The sequence below is a fragment of the Hipposideros armiger genome, unplaced genomic scaffold, assembly GCF_001890085.2.
Source record: "Hipposideros armiger isolate ML-2016 unplaced genomic scaffold, ASM189008v1 scaffold_42, whole genome shotgun sequence".
Lineage (NCBI taxonomy): Eukaryota > Metazoa > Chordata > Mammalia > Chiroptera > Hipposideridae > Hipposideros > Hipposideros armiger.
Genome location: NW_017731392.1, coordinates 3,297,641 through 3,319,270, shown reverse-complemented (window position 1 = coordinate 3,319,270; position 21,630 = coordinate 3,297,641). Strand labels below are relative to the sequence as shown.

General features: G+C 40.3%; 1 protein-coding gene across 2 annotated transcripts in view; it reads right to left on the bottom strand.

Annotated features, from left to right (window-relative positions):
* Positions 1-21,630, bottom strand: part of LOC109380957 (1-phosphatidylinositol 4,5-bisphosphate phosphodiesterase epsilon-1) — a 186,942-nt gene that overhangs the window by 43,362 nt on the left and 121,950 nt on the right. For both annotated transcript variants that reach the window (XM_019639094.1, XM_019639093.1), the window contains exons 10-17: positions 19,697-19,819; positions 19,477-19,613; positions 16,623-16,861; positions 15,016-15,077; positions 14,766-14,931; positions 11,887-11,994; positions 9,625-9,741; positions 6,634-6,792 (exon numbers count right to left, since the gene is read on the bottom strand). In XM_019639094.1, coding sequence (XP_019494639.1) covers positions 6,634-6,792; positions 9,625-9,741; positions 11,887-11,994; positions 14,766-14,931; positions 15,016-15,077; positions 16,623-16,861; positions 19,477-19,613; positions 19,697-19,819 — 1,111 coding nt within the window. The remainder of the gene's footprint in view (positions 1-6,633; positions 6,793-9,624; positions 9,742-11,886; positions 11,995-14,765; positions 14,932-15,015; positions 15,078-16,622; positions 16,862-19,476; positions 19,614-19,696; positions 19,820-21,630) is intronic.

Sequence of the window (21,630 nt, the reverse complement as noted above, 5' to 3'; positions counted from 1 at the left end):
TTCAAAAAACAACTCTGTGCAATAGGAATAAATGTTTCTTTATTAACACAGTAAGAAATACATAATGGTGGGCCAAGTAATGTTTTTGAAATAGTGATGAGCATAAATAATTCTTGGAGATATTAGCAACAACTGTGATACATATGAAAAAGCTATGATTTCTACTGATGACAAAGACATAAGTACTGCTAATATTATTGTGGTTTGTTCCCTACATTTATACTCAGAATGAATGCTAAATTTCAGCTGGAGGTTAGTGAAAATAAAGATGTAATTTTTTTTCCACGTAAGTTCACTGACTCCCTGAATTCTATCTATGGATGTTACCAAGGTTAAGAATCCCTGTAATACATGTTATTTTTGGCCTTGGAATTACGTATATTTAAAAACAATTCTCTATTCTCTAAACTTCTTGAAATGTAGTTATATTTCCTTTATAATAAAAATGTATACATAAGGAAGAGACAGTTTTGGCTATGTGTATATCTACCTCCACTTCGGATAACTGAACAATGTCTAGGCTGGGATTTCTCAAAGTGGGTTATATGGAACACTAGCTCCATGTTGTTAATAACTGTTATGTAAAAACTTACAATTACAGTAACCACAAAACACAATGAAAGTTTGGAAACAGCCATTTAAACAGACTGAAAACATTCTACTACAGAGCTTCACGTAGCCTTCATTTAATATGCCAAAGGGCATCATGATTCGTTAAAGATCTCCAGTGCAGAACTTCCCATGCCTATGTAATGAGGGGATTTTAAAATCTTTTTTATTTTTCAGACTATCTCATAGAATTAGTGTTCTTCAAAATTTCAGGAAATCTGCTCTAGGCACAGGTGACCCACAAAAGCAAGTCTGTTTGTCATGGATAAGAGAAGGGCCCTGATGCAGCGAGCATTCAAGGGAGAGCCAAACCCTGGAAAAGACGATGCAAAGAGCCTGGTGGGCCCACAGGCAGAAAACGGTGAGAAGTGTATGATAGGAGTGATGCCATTCAAATACCCACTGACTAGCAAATGTCTGAAAGAGAGTGCCAAGATCGCTTGGACACTCAAATACTTCCACTAGTGCAGCAAGTATGGGAGAGATGGCCAAATGGATATCTAGAAGCTATAGCCTTATTCTTTGCAATATCCTGCTTATTCTGAGGCAGAAGAACAGGACCCCAGCCCTTGAATAAAAGCAATTCAGATATAGGTCAGGGGGTGGGAGGGAGGGGTCAGAGGAGGAGACTGGCTCAGGCGGGTCTGGGCAGGAGCCATGTCTTATTCTTCCCTCAATGCCTAGCACAGTGACTGTCATCTAGTGTGAACTGAGTTGAGGGGGTTGGAGTCCAAGAGACCACGCTCAGAATACTGGCGATCTGGTGAGATGCCGTCAGGAGGCCTCAGTAAGAGCCTCAGCACAAGCTTGAGGCAGATGGAGGGCGTGGCTTCAGAAATCCTGCTCTGAGTCAGTCCATCCTTACTGAGGGTGAGTGACTTGTGCGGAAATGACCCAGGCCTTCTAAATTAGTGGCTGGGCCTGAGCACACTGGAGCTCTCAGCATTCATTCAGCCAGTCTGGTATGAATGCAGATCACCAAGCCCAGACCCACAGTCTGCCAGACAACTGAAAGTCCTGGCAGATGCTCCCTGGGAAATCAGGGGAGGCTGGAAGTGGGCTTAAAAAACTGGAAATGGGGTTACATTGTCTCATTTTTCCAAAAGGAGGAAGAGGTAAGTTGTGGAAATTATATGGTAGGAACTGTCAAGTTGTCGGAACAAAATTTCAGAATGGGTTATTAATTGTTTGGTTGTGAGAACGCCGAAAATGAAGAGGTGGTTAGCAAGAGTTAGCAATGGGTTTACTAAGAACAAATCTCCCACTTAGTAACCTCTTCAGGCTTTTTGGATAAGGTAACTCACTTTGTGGGAAATAATAAATAAGCAGTGTTTCCGAACTTCCAGGATGAGAAGAATTCTTTTTAAATAAACAGATTTCCAGGCCTTCCTTGTGGAAATCCTGATTTAGTTGGGCAAGTGTGGGACCTAAGAATCTAAAAGTGCCCCAGTGATTCTCATCATTGTGTCCTGACTTCTGAGTTGCGTTTGAAAAGGTCTTCCCTGAAGACTTGACTCTGAATCCCAGCTCTGCCACTAGGAGCTGGGTGGCTTTGAGGAAGTCACATAAACGGCTAGGTCTCAGTTTTCTACTCTATAAATAAAGAAGTTGAAGCAGACTCTGGAGAAATGTGGGCTGCAAGAAAGGAGAGCACGAGACAAGAGTGATAAGCACTAAACTCCGGGAGGTTCTGTAAGCAGGACCACTGCCCTCTGCACTTGGCTGACCGGCTCCAGATGAAAGCAGAACTTGAAAAACTGCCAATAAATACATTGGACGACAGATGTCAAACTTCACAAAGAACCTTGTATGCGGCAATAGCATACCAAAACCAAGAAGACTGAGTTTAATAGAGATGAATGTGGGGCTCCTGCACGTGAAAGGTTAAAATTAATTGTAAACCTGGAAAAACGGGAAGACTAGGCATCAGAACCATCCTTGTGAAAATAACCAAACCCCTTTTGTTTTCCACCAACTCAATATGAGCCTGGTGTGCATTAAAGAATTTTAAAAGTGAGAATAGTCCTAGGTTGCATTCAGTAAGGTATAAAGTCCAAAGTAAGAGAGAGGTGATAGGTTCGCTGTCCTCATGCTGTCAGACCTTATTTGGAGCATTGATTTAATTCTGGAAATCATGTTTTAAGATTGACAAATTCAAGAATATCCACAAATTTAAGACTATACAAAATATTCTCAATGGACAGTGAAGAGTCTTAGCAGCCATATCCTGTGAGGAACAGTTGATACAACAAGAATGTTTAGCTTGGAGCGGAGAAAAGCTAGTGGGGAGACACATGCTAGCTTTCTAGATATGCAATTAGTCTGTGCAGCTGCAGAGGAAAGAAGTAGTGCCAAAGAGTAGGAGGCACAGGAAGGAAGATTTGGGCTCAACATAAAGAAGGCTTCTGTGACAACGCGATCTAGTCATTAGTGGAATGGAGGCTGCATAAGTAACTGCAAATGACTGTGAAGAATGGGCAAGGCAAGAGCTCCAAGAACATTCAGACACATCCCGAAGACCATAGAGGTATGCACAGGGCAGCTGTGTCTGCTTGGCAGTCGGGAGTGGGAGTAGTTGCTGGGTAAAGAAAATAGCACGGAGGAACGGTGTTATAGAAGAAAGAGCCCCCAGTGCTGGGTAGTCAGTTGCTGATACAGCAATTTGAGGAGGACCAGACATCAGAGAACACATGCTAATGTTGCACAGTTGACCCTTGAATGATGTGGGAGGTTAGGGGCGCCAGCACCCTCCCCCATGCAGTTAAAAATCCTTGCGTAACTTTTGATTTTCCAAGAACTTAACTACTAATAGCCTACTGCTGATCGGAAGCCTTGCTGATAATAACATGAACAGCCGATTAACACATTATTTTGTGTGTTATATGTATTGTTTACCGTATTCTTACACTAAATTAAGCTAGAGAAATGAAATGTTATTAAAAAAAACCGTAAGAAAGAGAAAATATATTTATGGGATTTATTGAAAACAAATCCACCTATACGTGCACCCAGGCAGTTCAAAGCTGTGTTGTCCAAGGTTAAGTATAGTCAAATGACTTCATAACAAAGCCCATCAGCATGACCTCATGACCTCTGGAACCCAAGTAAATGCTAGGCCTTCTGGAGCAGTTCTGAGAATGCAGGACAAAGGTAGACCTAGCAGAGGTCTCGTACTGGTGGCCCTTGGCCAACTTCACCTCCAGGCTAGACTTGTTTGGCTGGTACAGTGTTTTAAAAATAATTTCTTTAGAGCTGTTCATTTATGCATGCTCCACCCCTGTCCTCATCATTCCCAACTGTCATGTACAGTATCCAGCTGGCTCCTCATATTTATGTCTCTTGCTTGGCCCCTGAAGGTGGCCGATTGTGTAATTCTTGGCGTAGAGCTGTGTGTGACCTTCACATTGGGTAATGTGTACCTCCATGGCATGCAAAGACTTCTAGAGATATGCAGGTTTATATGTTAAAAATAATTAAATTTTAGATTCAAGATTTTCAACAGCTATGTGTACTTTTTCAAAAAATTGCCCTGCCTGAAAATAAGCTTATGGTCAGCTAGTTCTCCTTTCCCATCTTCTTTTCATAATTGCTATTCTCCTACTTTATAAAAGAAAATATAACTCTCACTTATCAATCAACAATCTTACTATGATGCATGAGATGAAGTGAGAAACTACCCAAGGCAGCAAAGGGACATTTGAGAATGTAGAGCTCCTGAGAGAGTCTGGAGAAACTAAAAAGGGGAGCATCTCATTTCATCCAGGTTCCCCCAACCACATTCATGGCTCCATGCCTCTATCTATCATCTATCTATCTATCTATCTATCTATCTATCTATCTATCTATCTATCTATCTATCATCTATCTATCCATCCTTCTTCCCTTCCCTTCCTTCTTTCCTGTCTTTCCTCTATCCAGCCATCTATCTTAGAATTAAAATTCAAAAGTGAGATGGTCATCATAGGAATGATAATACAATATTTATTTGAATTAAAAAAAAAAAAGTCAGACTTTTTCTGACCAAAGGTAAGTCTGGCTGACTAAGCTGACTTATTTGACAATGAGGACTGTTTTTGTACATTATATTTGTACATAATGTATATGTGTTATATATTTATGTATGATAAATAATATGTCTGAAAATATCTCCTTTGTGATTGGTTAAACTTGTGATAAAATTGTTAATGTCACCTTAACAATGTATGAGGGTGAAAATATATGAAAGAGGTACACAATTTTTCAAAAAATTTTTCAGGGATACTTGAGCAAAAAAATTTAGTGACCATAGGTCTAGAAGATCTGTGATAATCCTGAGCTGCTCTAGTTAGGGCAAACTTGGTCAGTAGGGATCTGCTGGACTGGACTGGTTTGGGGTCCTTTCTGTAAATAGCTGCTTTTCTGCTCCGAAGGGTAAGTCTAAAGATGGTGGAGCCTCTGGCCTCACCTTCCTCCCCCACCTGGAGTGCATCTGAAGCAATCAGACTTGTGGCGAATCACTGAGGTTACCGGGTGGTATAAGATAAGCCCCTAATTCGCCTGGAGTTTGGGCCACCTGGAACTCCACTGCAGGCGAGTTGGACAATCTGAGAACTCCCTGGTACTTATAAGGACAGATGACAGGATGCTCCAAGGGTCCCTTGGAGAAGCAGTGATGTTCTAGAATGGCAAGACACACTGGAAATATAGCTTGAGAAGTGGGATAATAAAATGTTTACAGCCTGGTCTGCAGTTCTGATAGGGGTTTCATGATTCATCTTGGGAGAGGTTTTGTGAGATTTTAGTGTCAGAAGAGCCCTTTGAGGCTAGACACCATAACATTCCCATTCTACAGATGAAGAAATGGAGGCCCAGAAAGATTGATCGGCCTATGGTCATCTAGCAGGTTTGTGACGAGCTAGTGTCTAGAACCGGGTACCTCAGCTCCCCGCATAATGCTCTTTCTCTAATATCATGCTATATGTCATTGCCTTTAAACTCTGGCCCTACCTGGGAGTTCTACAAATTAAAGCTTTTCGAAGATTTGATGATTGCTTCAAATTGGCTACTCAACTAGGTCAAACTGATCACTTGACTCAATTCGACTTGACATTTTTATTAATGACTGAGGACAAAGGTTCCGAATTTATTGGGCCATAGGATCCTGAATTCTGTGCTTTCTGGGAACCGTTAAAGCAGGACAGGAGTACGGCCTGGAGTCTTGGAGGTGATGGCACACAGAGAAATTAAAACCTATAGGACACAATGTAGTTTTGGCTCTGGACTGTCTGCTGCTAGAGCTGCACCATTCTACCCCTGCAGGGTGCTGAGGTTGGTGCAGCAACTCATGGTTGCTATAATTTCAAAAGTGGTGTTTTAGGGCCAATAGAACCCTCCTAAGTCGGACAGAGTTTTGGGAGCTGTCATTCTGTGGGATAAGTGAGTGCAACCCGGCAAATGAACTCAGTGGTCCTGGACCTAAATGTTTTCAGGGATCCTTAGGCTGAGGGCCATCTTACACAGGTGGGTTTGTGGTGTTTGGGATGCAGCTCTCCATAGGCAAGCCAGGTATGGGAGTGCTTTGGAGTCCACAAGCCACAGTGATACACTGTGCCAGCTTCCATGCTGGGAACATGGGGCTACTGCTATGGGGTTCCACTGACCTTGCGACCCACAGCTCCATGTTCAAGTGCTCTCCCTATGACAGGCTCTCCCTACAGGGGACTAGAACAATCACTGTGGGATAGGCAGCTGTGAAGCCCAGGTCCAGAGACAAGAGTCACATATTGTCCCACTCAGAATCAATTAAATAACAGAGGTACATTCTACATGAGCAATCAATTTTACAAAAATAAAATTTTAGGTGAATAGGATGGCAATAATTATTGGTCTATAAAATGGGAAGTCAAAAATCAAATGTATCATTCAAGGAAACTTAGTCTTCAAAAACTGATTTCCTAGCAGGTCATCTGAAAGCTTAGAATGGTTTTAATTTCTTTGTTCTGGGCACACAGCACACCCATAACTGCTTTAACAAGAAGAGAGTACCTTTTGCTTTAAGATATCCACCGGCGTCTGATGGGCTTTTAGCTTCTTATTTTTAAGAAGCACTTTCCTTCTAAGCTGGTCAGGTGAGGGAAGCATTGGGTCATCAGAGAAATCGCTCTCAAATAAGAATTTAGACACCAGTTTTTCTCCAAACACAGTCTAAAAACAATAAAGGAAAACATAATCAATACCTTTTACCTATACTTCAATTATGCAACTAGACATTTCAGCCCAGTTGAATTGTTTTAAAAATCCTAGGAAAGTATGTCGTGCCCCCCGGCTTCCCAGTGGTTTCTTACTGGGAGGAAGGGAGATGGTTAGGACAGGACAAGTCTAGGCCATTCTCCAGGTGGGTCCCACTCTATTTAGAAACATGCTCCTGGGTCTGATATACTAAAGAAGAAAACAGATCCAGTTAGGGGCTGTGGCACATTGTAGAAGATGGCCCATTCCAGATGTGGGTATGAAGTTAAAAGGATGAAAACCTTGACATAGGTATGGAGTGGGGACGAAGATGAAAGATAATAGGGAGAATTTGCCACCATTTGGTAAAAAGTACCACAGACACCATTCTCACAAAGATTTTGAGCCCCGGTCTCCAAAATGAAATGTGTGTCCTTTACGGAGGTGGGTAGTGGGGGGCAGGCAGAGGATGATCCATTGGGGTAAGGGTAGGAAAAAATATAGAAATTTCCACTTCTAGTTATTTTTAATAAAAAAAATGGAAGCTTACTCATGTTTAATGTACTGATTAAAATGGCTCCCTCACTCAATATGTCGGATTCAGTCTGTATGCCAGGAGCTGTTCACGAAGGTCCCTAAGGGACAAGGGGGGGGGTGTCTTCTGATGGAGAGGGACTGACAGTGGGTCCCTCACACCTTTGTTTGCTACCAGCTGATTGAGATGATTGCAGTTTGAGTGCCCCAGGATGTCACCACTGTGGTTAATTTCATAAAAGGAAGACTTTTCTTGAAAATATTTTATAATGATATAAAAAGTGACTACAAAAATCTTTTATACATAATAGAAGTTCACACTTTATATCACAAAAACGTAGTTACAGGAGTAGTTCTAATTTATGCATTTTTCTTTTTTAAAAAAGTGTCTTAAAATTCTGACTTCTTTTGTTTACAGTGGGGGCAGTACTTTGTTGTTATTAGATGATGATGATGATAATAATGATAATCATGATAATAATAATAATAATAATAATAATTACATTTAATCTGTTCCTATGTGATAAGGGTAATGTTTAAACATTGAGTTAGTTATTGCTTTTTAGAAAATTTGTGTTCTGGAAAAAGTATTTTAAAAACAGATGCCTAAAAATATTTCTATTGTGATGTGATTTTGTTGTAGGAAACAGTGTGTGTTATTATAAAAACTCCAATATATGCAAATTTAAGAAACTTGAAAGCAGACTTTCTAAATGTTAAAAAAATCTTCCAAATAGAGGGTTTTAGTGGTGTTTGAGATTTGTTAAAAATATAAAAGGCAACACCTTCTCAATGAGTTTCTAAGAAAAGCTGATAAATATCAGGAAACACACAACTTTTCTAGCCAAATAGCAACAAAAACCTTTGCATCATTAATGGAACTGAGACATGGGTACCATGATTTGGCAAGCACAGCTCATGACACCTCTTTTCCATCTAGATACATGTATGCTTGTAAAGTATCTTTATCAGCTACTATAGCTATTAAAACCAAATACAGAAATAATAAACCAAATAAGACCAGACATCCAAGTCATTGATCACAAAGTTAAAACCAAAAATCTCAAAAATAGTGAAGCATGTTCAATCACATTACTCTCATATAGATGATGTATTACAGAATTGTACACTTGAAACCTATGTAATTTACTAACCATTGTCACCCTAATAAATTTTGTTTTTGTTTTGTTTTGTTTTTTAGCTGAGCTATCCTGCCACCTGTTGGCAGCTCAGCGGCTGCTCAGCTCGGGCCGGGACTCGAATTGCTGTTGCTCAGAGCTTGCACTCTTGAGCAAGCTCTTAACCAACTAAGCCACTTGGCTGGCCCGTCACCCTAATAAATTTTAATTAAAAAATTTAGATAATAAATAAATAATAAATTTACTTAAAATATTTTATGAGAGCGAAACGGTTTTTTGTACCATTAATAAGTAATAGTACTGAAAATTATTTTTTCCTTTATTACCGCTATATTATTCCCCTTTATAGTCTACTTTTTGCATGTATAAAAAATGTTAATAAGTGGGATATATACATAATTTAGAAATAAGTCAATAAATGCACAATCAGTATACATGTTATCATATTTTATTGTTAGGAGTAGAAACATTTAGAGACCATTATTCTAACTGATGGCAAAGAAAAGGCATTATGACAGGCTAATTAGTTTTGTAGTATTAGTGTTTGTGGGCATTTTCTGCTGCCATGTCCCTTCCTCCCCCTGAGAGCCATGTTTCCACACATGCCTCTACCATTGGAGGAAGGGGTAAGTATGAGGGAATATCTGTCCCAAAATCTGTCTGCATTATAGTTCCCTTGTATAAGGAAGGGCTGCTTATAGCAACATAGCAACTGTTGAGGCCAGTCTAGGCTCTTTGTCAACTTGGATCTCCGTATATGTGGTGTGGGCCATAAGATTTGACATATTTGCTATGAGATATTTTCAGCTTCTCCACAAACAACTGATAGGTGAAATCCTGGTGTCCCTCATTTGTGGTTCAAGAAGTATTAGAGAGTTGGTCTCTCCTTATTTCCTGAGGCTTTCTGGAAATGGTCAGGAGACCACAGAACAATGCTTCTGTTACTCCAGCTGAAAAGATGGACCGTCCAGGAGAGTTCCCCAGGGCACCCCCATTTCTCAGGTCTAAGGAACCTTAACTATTTGTGCTTCATGGCTGAGATCCAGCTGTGGTGGTCTGTGGTGGCCCCATGTAAAACCCAACAGTTGCAGGACAAAGGCCAATATACCATCCTGCCTATTAGCTAAAAGCTTACCTTAAAAATGTCTGCCATTTTTCGTTGCTGAGGCAGTGAACAGTGGTTCTCAATCGATATGATGATTGGCAGGTCAGAATTGATGAAGGCACTGCGATCAATGGCTTCAACCACTTCCTATGAGAGCCAGAACGGTTCATTAGATACCTCATTAGATATCTGTCCAGGGTGACAGAAGGCAAGGTACTTATAGCCACAGAAAGCATCTAAATTGTTGTTTTCAGAGGACTCTGGCCAAAGTGGTTTTTATCTTTTCAAATATATCTTCAAATTAAGCAAGAGGACAAAGCTATTTTCCATAAAAACATTAAGTTGTTCATATTGAGTTTTGTTTACATGCTACAAGGAACAGCTATCAGTATGCTGAATTTTACAAATCTATTGATGTATATCGAGTATACTATAGGTAAAAGACATTGTTTTAGTTACAGCATAAAAAAATAGCAAGGCATAAGATACTTTCCTGCTCTCAAGGAGTTTATAATCTACTTGGGGCAATAAGACATATTTATGTGTTCATAAAAACACAGTTATCAACTCCTCTTCTCCTCGATATACAGTACAAGAGTTTTAAGAGGGCTGAATAGGAAAATGAATTAAAGAGAAAATCCATTTTAGCCATCATTTCTACATATAAGACAAAAATAATATTCTTTCCCAGTCCAGCCACAGTTCAGAGAAAAATGATGTTACACAGCAAAAGACCCTCTACATAAGGATAGTAATTGCACAATGAACTAATAAACTACCTAGAATTTGAAATAATAATCCAATGAGACCAGTCTTTCTGGATGACCAACTCCCCAGGTGGAACCAATTCTCATTACTTTATAATGTTAATTATTTAATCATCTCCTAACACATGATGTTGGCCTTTGTCAGCAGGAGAGCAGGACAAATGACCTTTAATTCCTATAGAAAGGAGACAGCTTCTGACTTTTATACACAGAGTGCCAAAAAAATGCATATACATTTTAAGAAAAAAAACCTATTAAAATTATAATAATATATACTGATAACAAAAGATGAATACAAGTCATGTTTGACTTCTGCAATTACAAGAGGTGCTCAAAGTGGTTACCATTAGCGTCCAGACACTTCTTTTGTTTTTGTTTTTTCTTTTTTTAGCTGAGCCATCCTGCCACCTGTTGGCAGCTCAGCGGCAGCTCAGCTCGGGCCGGGCATCGAACCGCTGTTGCTCAGAGCTCAAACTCTTGAGTGAGCTCTTAACCAACTGAGCCACTCGGCCAGCCCCAGACACTTCTTTTTTTTTAAAAAAATTCTTTTTAAAGGTTTTTATTGGGGAATTGGGGGAGGGGAACAATGTTGGAGAATTAGGGAAGGGGAACAGACAAGTTGCTGTCCTTTTTGTTCTTCAGTCTAGTTGTGGAGGACGTCGCTTCATTGGCCTATGTTGGTATTATCACTGCGCTCTTCCCGGGTGAGGCAGTTGCTCACCAGCCATTGGACAGCTGCTCACAGCGGCTCACGGCAGCTCACAAAAGCACATGCCAGCTGCCAGACAGCCCCACTGCAGCCGCCTACACTGTCGCTGGTGACTCAAGGCAGCTCAGCTCCAGGTCGAGCTGTTGTTCACCATCTTAGCTATAGAGGGCACAGCGTCAATGGCCTGCATGTGGGATCTGAACCAGAGCCCTGCTGCTCAGAGCTGGCGTCCCAAGCCAACTCCTAACCAACGCGCCACTTGGCTGGCCCCTGCCACTTCTGATTACGACAAGCTACTGCTTGAACAACGCTGACCAAAGTGTCCATTTGTATACATTTTTTCGGCACCCCTGGTATTATCTTATGATGTAAAAATTGCAATAGCTATTCAATAAAAATTGCAATAGCTATTCAATAAAAATTGAAAACTAATTTAAGGTAATGGTTGTTAAACTTTAGTTGAATGAGAATCTAATGAAAGTTCTAGCTCAACCACCAGAAAAACGAACATGCAAACATCCTACACAACTCTATAAACAATTTTGGGAATACTTCAGAGCCAGGATAAGAACATCAGACCTATTATATATTTTCAGGTTTTCCCCAAGCAACTGACAGGTGACATCCTGGTATCCCTGATTTGTGGTTCCAGAAGCACTGGAGAGTTGGTCTCTCCTTATTTCCTAAGGCTTTCTGGAAATGGTCAGGTGACCACTGAACAATGTTTCTATTACTCCAGCTGAAAAAGATGGACTGCCCAGGAGATTTGATTTAAAGAAAGTTATTACCTTGAAGGAGAGGCAAAGAAAGCATTACCTTGAAGGGTATCTTGGTTGTCAGTGTGTGTCCATGATAAATGATGGGCATCCCATCATCTCCGTCCCAGCAGTCCAATTCTACACTCCTACAGCCTTGCAAGAGAACCTGTGGGATCAATGAATGAATCCACTCTAGATGAGTTAAAGGAGATAAGGCCTTCAACCCAGCATGTGAGTCTACATATCAGTATTCGAATTCAGGGTTAAAGCACAAGAGCATAAGATCTAAATAAATATTGCATTTTGGCCAAAGGTCACAATTAATCAGTGGTGGGGAAGGGCTAGAACAGATTAAGGTGGAAAGAATGCTTACCAGACTTGAGTACCATTGGAAAGTAAAATTTGATGGCAAAAACATTTGACCATTTTTCCCAGCAACTCTGGTCCCTCAGGGGACCTATATATATATATATATATATATATATATATATATATATATATATATATATATATATATATATATATATATATATGGCAAATGCTGAAATGAGAGAGCCAGGCCAGTGCTCTATCCGGGCAGATGTCAGTGGAGGTGATGCCAGAGCCCAGAGAAAATGAGGCCACGGATTCTTTAATTAACTGTCCAAACAGTTATATAAATCCAATCAGGATAAAATCTCCTCCAAATTTAGGTCCAAATTCTGATGCTGGCTAATACTTTGCTATAAACATGTAGCATGTAAGAAGAGTAGAAGCAAGGAATTTATCAAGGATCTTCCATGCTGTCTAATCCTAGAACAGCATCTAAAGCACAGACGACAAACACTCCATAAACTTGCCTCTCCCATACCCTTAGCAGACATCAGTAATCAATCACAGCACACTTGCTCTGTGAGCTTTGATCCATTATCTCACGACTTCTTTAGCAAATTGCTCCAGGAAACACTACCAATGAATCACATGAGATGATACCTATTTGCTCTCCTGGATCTAGAGTTGGAAGCAGAGCTCCTGACACATGTGCTTGAGTTGTAGCTCTGTAACTGTGCTTGAAGCAACCTCTTCCTCCATAGAATCTATCTGTAGACTATCTTAAAAAATTACCATGAATTGAAAGGGTAACCCAAGCCAAGAGGAGGATATATCTGCGAATGGCCTAACCCACTGATTTAAAAATCCTCATAAGAATTGCCATGTGACTGCAACCTAATACTGGGGGCTTACAAGAGCTGCTGCAACAAAACTCAGATAGTGGAATCCCTCTTATTTTAATACTGTTGTATGAAATGTTTGCTAGATTCTTCCCATTGCACAGCATGTAACACCCAGTGCTCCTGGGTGACCAGTCTTCCCAGGTAAAACTGATTCTGTGGCCTAGAATCCCAGGGCTATCAGCCTCTTCCAGCAGTTAGGGTTTCTAGAGGTATGTTGCTTTGGGCTGGAAATTGTGTGATGCGCCAGCTGGACCATGAGGCTGTTTAATCTCTGTAGTGAGTCTGCCACAATGGGAAAAAATGTTCACCAACTGGCAGCAGATGAGATGATTTTTAGCATGGAAAGACTAAAGATCTTTATCAAAGTCTGCATGACCTTAAGACCTCCATATATGGCAAGAAAAGGAAAACCAACTCTGGAAATTCCACATGAGAACAGGGCTTTTTCGCTTTCCATCTGCCCCATGAGCAATGTTAGAAGGTCATTAGAAAGGCTGAGAGAAAGTGGAGAGTGGTAAGAGATAAAATTAAAGGGGTATTCACACTAGGTTTAATCATGTCTGTGATCTTTGAGTCTTTTTAAGGGGTTCTTGTGCCTTATTCAAAAGCTGTGACAATTTCTACTTGGGGTACATTATACCCCTTTTTTAAAAGAGTTAAAAAACATAAACTCTTTGAAGTCAAATAGGGAAACGAAGTAGGAATAAAAGCTAGGACATTGGTCCTTGCTTATTTTTAGGGGAGAAATTCTCTCTCTTTTTTTCCCCATGTCTTCCCCCTAGAACAATGGATTTCAAATACTTTTTTTTTAAACCTTGGAATTCTCTGTGCAAATGCAGGGCCAATGTATAAAGCCCATAAAAGAGCAGGACTTCAGCTGCAGTGTGGAGCCCTTTCTAATCTATGGCTGGCTCATCTCAGCATCAGCCACGGAGTCCCCTTGACAGCACTCCTATTTTGAAAATTACTATTCTAAGGACATTTCTTCATTTCATAATAAAATTATCTTAGATTTCAGAGTTTAAAACACATATCCCATACTAGATAAACTTTGGGACAGAAGTTTGACCCATCCTTTGAGGAATATCTGGACTAAGCTGGAGAACAAAGGAAACCCAAGTCTGCTGGGTTTGTGTAAACAATACAATTATAATTTTCACACTTGGACCTAGTGAGTTTCCCAGCATATTCCCATGAATTAAGGGTATAGGGACAGTGCCTACGGTCTGTGCAGAGTTTTTCTTAAGTTGGTTACCATAGGGATGGATTGATTGTCTAACAAATTGCAAAGTAAAACAAACAATACTTTGGGAATAACTTCATAGAAAGCTGCATTTTCTACTATGATTTCCCACTATAATATATTGATTTATTCAGCATTTGGGAAAATGATTAGATAATTTTCCCATGGGAAAATCTAATTTTAGTAGGAGTAGGTCAGACTAACTAGGATCTAAAAGCTATGAGTCTCAAACAAACTTTTTTTTTTGGTTGCCCAGAAAACGGTTAAGTATAGATAGGGGCAAAGAAACAAAACCAAAAGACTTAAAGAAAACCACTGTATGTAAATGTAAAGGCAGTTTCCCACACGTCATGTTTCCTCACATTTCACATGCAGTAGTTCATATGTTCTTCACAGGAATCTGGGACCAGGTTTTTGTGACTTTGGGGGTTACGTAAGTAGGTTGAATGGAAACCACATTCCAAGTGGAACTCTCAGTACCTGGCTGTAGAGTTCTACTGAGGATTCTCCTTTGAGCTGGTGGCCTGTGAGGTAGGTATTGTGTGAAGATTCAATGTAATAGTAGGAGAGCGGCAGCTGCAAGTCTTTCATGTTCTCTTGCGACTCATCATTTTTCGAGGCAAAATTATCTTTATCCATCAGAAACCTGGAGGAAACAAATTTTCTTAGGACTGCATGGGGAAAATACATACCGTTAAATGACAGGAAAAAGGTATTTAAAAAAAGTTACCTTGCAAATCCTTCAAATGACATTAGGCCCTGATGACACATACTAATGTTAGGCTCAAACTTCTGCAAGGGATACAAAAAGAGTGTTACTTAGGTAAAGTGGACTATGGGGGGAAAAAACCACCACATCATTTTTTAAAGCTGTTCTGTTTTCATAAGGAAACATCTAAACCAAATATTTGAACTAATTTAGTTCTGTAGTGGTAAGATGTAGTTTTTTAGTCCAAAAGAAAATATTTATTATAAGTGAGTTTATTATATGAAGCATATTTATTTAAGAGAAAAAAAGAGAGCAAGAGAAAAGAATAAAACTGATTTATATGAAAACAAATGGTATCAGTTTATCCAGGTGAATGTAGGGATATTAATAGCAGGTACCACAGAGTTGATGGGAGGTGAAAAAGGATAATTTCCATAGAACACTGAGTACAGTGCTTGTACTCAGTATTATAGTGAGCACTCAGCATGTGATAATAATCTTAACTTTTATGCATTTCCAGTGATCAAATCCAATTGCTGGAGAGCTAATCCACTGATTCCCAATCAGCTGACAAGTGAGGTTGAAAACCTAGACTAATTCCATGGCATGTGACACAACCACAGCAAACTATCTCACCCCATTACCTCCTGTCACCCTCTCGTTTAAGCCATCACCACATCTTGCCTGGATTACTGTGGAAGCTTCCTACCCAGTCTCTCTGCTTCCAGTCCTTCCCCAGTTTACTCTCCAGTGGACCCATAGTGGCCTCTTAAAAACATAAGTCAAATCCTGTTACTCCCTTGCTCAAACATTTCCATTAGCTTCCCACTTCTAATGGACGAAAGTCAAACTCCTTACTGTGGCCTAAAAGACCTAGATGGTTTGGCCCCTGCCTACCTGTCTGAAATCATGTTTGGCTTATGTGGCTCTCATTACACAGCCTTTTTATTGTTCCTCATAAACCCTGAGCTCGCTCCTGCTTAAGACTTTGAACTTGCGGCTCTCTGGAAGGTCTGTTCTTTCCTCAGACTTTCAATGGCTTCTTCGTTGAGGGCTCAGCCCAAGTGTCACCTTCTCAGAGTGGCCTTTGCTTATTCCTCTGAGCCCTCCAGCACCACTCCATCTCTCACTCTGTTCAATATTTTGCAGAACCCATTGTTACCTAAAATTACATTCTATCTTTATTATTGTCTGCCTTGCACACTCGAATGTAAACTGTGTTGCGGGCCAGAACTTGAAATTATTTACTACTATATTCTCAGGTCCTGGAACCCAGCCAGGTCCATAGTAGGAACTGATAAATATTTATTAAATGAGCAAAGAGGATGAAAACCTAGACCACCAATTCTACTGCATGTGCTAGAATGACAAGAAGAAATCATACACTGATTTCTTATCACAGTCACTGAGTGAGGGAAGGCATGGGACCTATGTTAATCGCGTGTTAAATAAGAACACATACGTTTGGCATTTCAAAAACAAAACCCAAAAAACAAAAATAACACCTCTATTTCTGCCCCAGACTTGAGGCCTTTGGAAAGAAGTGTAGAAGGAGTAAATGTTTAGCAGAAACAATTAGAATGGGCGGAGGCTGTACACGTGTGTGTGCACACGAAACAGGCACATACCTGGATGATGCTAAGGATTTCATCATAAGTGCAGTGTTCTCCTTGGCAATTCACTAGAAAGTCGTTGAGTTGCAGTATGCCAACCCCAAACACGCCCAGGGATGTGCTCTCGATCCCAGTGCCATTTGTCACGATACTTGCTGCAGCGATAGCATCAGAGATCTGCCTCTGGTTGTCCGACAGCTGCTGTTTACTCTTAATGAACAACCCCAAATCCGAGACATTTCTGGTCAACAAATCTGAAACAGAACCACGCACAGAACACGGACAAACTAGTCAGCATCTTTCTCAAAGTTCACTGTAGAGATAATGATGCTGTGGTATTATTAAGCTGGAGAAACGCTTCAGTAATCTGTCTAAACAAGCCATCACACTCATTGCTTATTCCTGGCTTCACATAGTAGAAGGAATAAAAAATAAATCAGTGAACAAATAAAAGAAACTAAGAAAGAGCTAGATTGATGACTTCGAGAGCCCACGAGCTTAGGTATTAATGGGAACTAAACGTACATTCGATTGGGAATTTTAGACTGAATTTGGACTTTGGTTTTTGAGAGTGATTACTATATTTTTATGTTTGCACAGACTAAAGATGTACCCTTAAAATCACAGTTTTTCTGTTCTTTAAAAGTGTAACTATAAACATTTGTGTGCAGGTTTCTGCATGAACATAAGTTTTCAATTCATTGGGTATTTACCAAGGAATGCAATTGCTGAAGCGTACGGTGAAAGTATATTTAGTTTTGAAAGAAGCTGCCAAACTCTCTTCTGAAGGGAAGAGAGTTTTTACATTCCTCTCAACAATGCATCAGTTGCTTGGTACTGGCTCCGACTTTGGTATGGCCAGTCATTTAAATTCTAGCCACTTTAGAAGGTAGTCTGACAGTTTCATGTAGAGCTAAACATGGGCTTATCATATGATCCAGCAATTGAGTTCCTAGGTGTTCACCCATGATTTGAAAACTTATGTCCACACAAAAACCTATAAACAAATATTTACACAGCTTTATAATTGGAAGCAACCAAGATGTCCTTCCACAGGTGAGTGGATAAACACACTGTGATTCATCCATACAATGGAATATTACTCAGCTATAAAAAGAAAGGAGGTATGAAGCCATGAAAAGACATGGAGGAACTTTAAACATATATTGCGAAGTGAAAAAAGTCAGTCTGAATAGGCTACATACTGTGTGAGTCCAACTACATGACATTCTGGAAAAGGCAATACTATAGAGACAGTAAAAAGATCAAGTGGTTGCCAGGGGTTCAGAGGAGGGTGGGAGGAATGAAAAGGTGAAGCATGGGGGATTTCTTAGGGCAGTGAAACTATTATCCATAATACTATAATGGTGGATACATGTCATCATACTTATGTCAAAGCCCACAGAATGTACAATACAAACAGTGAACACTAATGTAAACTATGGACTTCAGTTAATATTAACATATCAATGTTGGCTCACTTGTAACAAATATACCACACTAAAGCAAGATATTAATAACAGGGGAAACTATGTATGTGTGTGTGGGAGAGGGTATACGGGAACTCTGTACTTTCCACTCATTTTTCTATAAACCTAAAATTGCTTTAAGAAAAGTCTATTAAATTTGCAAAAAGTGCAACTGGTTGACTAATCCATAGTTATGCATATTTTATGACTAAAGTTGAAAAAGGTTAATATTCTTTTTAAAAAGATTTTATTGGGGAATTGGGAGAGGGGAACAGTGTTGGAGAATTGGGGAGGGGGACCAGCCAAGTTGTAGTTCTTCAATCTTCATTGTGGAGGGCGCCAGTCGCCATCTGGCTGCCTGTCGGCAGTTCATGACATCTAAGCTCAAGGTGCTGTGTTCAATTTTAGTTGTGGGTGGGTGTAGCCACCATCCCATGCGGGAGTCGAACTTGGCAACCTTGTTGTTAAGAGCACACACCCTATCCACTGAGCCATCCGGGCGACAGCTCAGCTCATGGTGCCAAGTTCAGTCTTAGTTCCAGGTGGGCGTAGCCCACCATCGAACAGGCAATCTTGTTGTTACACCAGTTGAGCCATCCTGCCACCTGTTGGCAGCTCAGCGACTGCTCAGCTTGGGCGCAGCGTCACTGGCCCATGTGGGAATCAAACCGGCGGCTCTGTTGTTCAGAACTTGTGCTCTTAAGCCAACTCTTAACCAACTGAGCCACTCGGCCGGCCCAAAAGTTAATATTCTTAGCTTAAGGACAAAATGGGTTTTAAATAATTAAAAAGCAATTACATGAAAAAAACAGGTTTTTGATTTTTGCTTTTTTTGTGTGTGTTTGTAGTTTCAAGGAAGAACAGAAGAGAAAAATAATGGGCTTTCAAATGCATGGGTGGTGATGGTAATGGTGGTTGTGGTGAGTGTGACAGAACAATTAGACATCTGGTGCATGTATCAGGAAAAATGTCCCGGATGGTCAGACAGGAGTGTTCTGCGGAGGTCACTAAAGACTATCGTTGTCGAAGGGCAGACAACTCTCCCTCTGGGGTTGAGCACCCATTGGCCTGTAGGTAGGGAAGAGACTGGTCGTTCTCAACTGGGACGTACCACACACCCAGTGGACTTTTGGAAATGGGTGGGAAAGGGTTTTTGGTGGTCAGCATGACTGGAGGGCTCTACTGGTTAAGTATTCTTACACGGGCAGACCCAAACAATGATACATTTCCTTGCCCCACATGCTGATGACACCTTGCAATAGTTCTCTCTTAAGTGCTTCACCATTCTACAGGTAACAGCATGCCATGTGGGACAGTTGGGGGGATGGTGTGAATGGATCTCTAACCTTGGTTTGTAGTTAGAAAGGTCTTAAAGGGAAAGATTACATTGTAATACAAACCTAGGTCAGGCTGCAGACCGCTGGTGTTTTCGTCAATGGTTAGGTTGGTGTAGAGTGGGGCCGCCTCAGAGCCGGCTCTGTTGCAGGGCACGGCATAGAGATCAAAGAGGTCCTTTAGGTCCTTGCGGCTCCTTACACTGTGCGAGGAATGAAAACAGTCACAGTTAGTGTTTTATTAAAATGTGGGGCTGAGAGAGAGTAACAAGAAAGCATGTCATACCTGAATGATTTGAACAGCTCAACAAATTCCACAAAACTCATGTTACTGTCTGAAACCATGAAGCTCTGAAAGCCTTTCATTCCTCCTTTGATCCGCCCGTGCCAGCTGCTGCTGCTCCAAGCACTGCAAGAAAGACAGGACCTTAATGGGCAAAACTGGAGCCAGTTTGGTCATTCTGCCCCAACTGACATTCTCTGATTAGCCATGTGAGCAAAAAGATGGATTGGAAATCATTTGAGGGGGAGGCTATTTTCTGGCTCTCTTTTCATTTCTCTCAAAATTAACCTACATGATGTCAGAGGAAATAAAACATATTATACATGGAAGCCACTTCATGTTTACAGCCTATTTTAATAAGGGCACAAGGCTGAGGTCAATATACCTCTGCTAGTCAAAAGCGTTCTTTGAAATCACAGGCCAGTGGGGGGGAAAACATAAATTCAGTGTTTTTGAAGAAAAGCCATTGAAAAAAAAATTACTCAATCATAACCTATGGAAAATTATGCGTGTTCTTTCCTATAGTCTTAAGTATAGAAACATTTAAGAAGAAAGTCTTGAATGTATGAATGTCTTCTCTTTTTCCTTTTTTAACCAGTTCTTAGATGAAACAGGGAAAGTCTTTTAATATTAATGGAAAATGTGACTCAGAAAAATATTAAGAATGGAAAAATGCCAACTCTGCCTAGGATTATATTTGCACCTGCCAAGAGTGTATCTATTCAGTATAAAAATATCAGTCAACTAGATCAAAAATTCAGCCTGGCTGTTTCACAACATTTTTTACTCTCTACACTGGTTCCCTGACAGCATAGTCTGAGAAAATGTTTTGACTGGTTTTTAGTCAAATCAATACACAGGATCTTTCTTTTTCTTTTACTTTTGTTTTTGTCTTTTATATTGCACTATAGAAATATTTCCAGTATTTAAGAAAGTATAAAGAATATTGCAATGAATAGCCCGTTTAACCTCAATCCTGCTAACAGTGTTTAATCATGGAAAATTATTTTGTGTTGACATCTGAAGGTCACGTCCACTGAGGGAAGAATATCACAAAAGGATATTTTTCTAGTACTTTGTAGACATTGGTTGTTGATCCTCCACGTGGTGTGGGAAACAAAGGGTGGAGGCTCAGGAAGAGGAAAAAGTTCCACTAAAGTGGCTTTCATTTGCATTTAAACAAGTACATTTCCTGTCTTCCTTTCTTCCAGTTCCAGGTTTAGCCACTGGAGGCACTCATCTCATTCTGACTTTAGGAAAATCTATTTGTCCATTCTTTCCACTTCTAGTGCTCAGTCTTGCTTTCTCCTTGAACAGCGCTCAGGCTGATATTCCTTCTCCTGCCTTGTCTTTTCTTTCTGTTTCAGAATACTGGGTGGGCCCTGGCCCCGGTCCTCCTGGGGGGCCCTGTGATCTTGCATCTGACATGTCAGTTTCTCTATTTCTACCTCTTTAAAGAGATTTTCCTCCCTTAGTTTGTCCTTTCTTTTCCTGCTCATAAGTGATTGATATAAAGGGAAAGGCCTCTCAATCCCAGTTACCTGGCTATTTTATTTACCTGGGATACTGTATAGGCTGAACTATAATGTAAAGAAATCTGGTTCTTTGTAACTTTTATTTGTGTACACACCTAACCCTACAGAAAAGTTACAAGAGTGATACAAAGATGTCCCATGTACCCATGACCCAGTTTTACCAAGTGTAGAAATCTGAATGCGTAAAGCATAAATTATGTTCATTATTCACATTGTGAAAGAAAGAATACTTCCCTTTAAAAGATGATTTCCTGTAGGGTTCTTATCAATAGAAAGGGAGGGAAAGAAGGGAAGAAAGGAGAAGAGAGGAGAGGAGAGGGGAAGGGAGGGGAGGAAAGGAGAGGGGAGGGGAGGAGAGAAGGGAGCGGAGCAGAGGGAACAGAATAAATGGAGGCAAAAAGA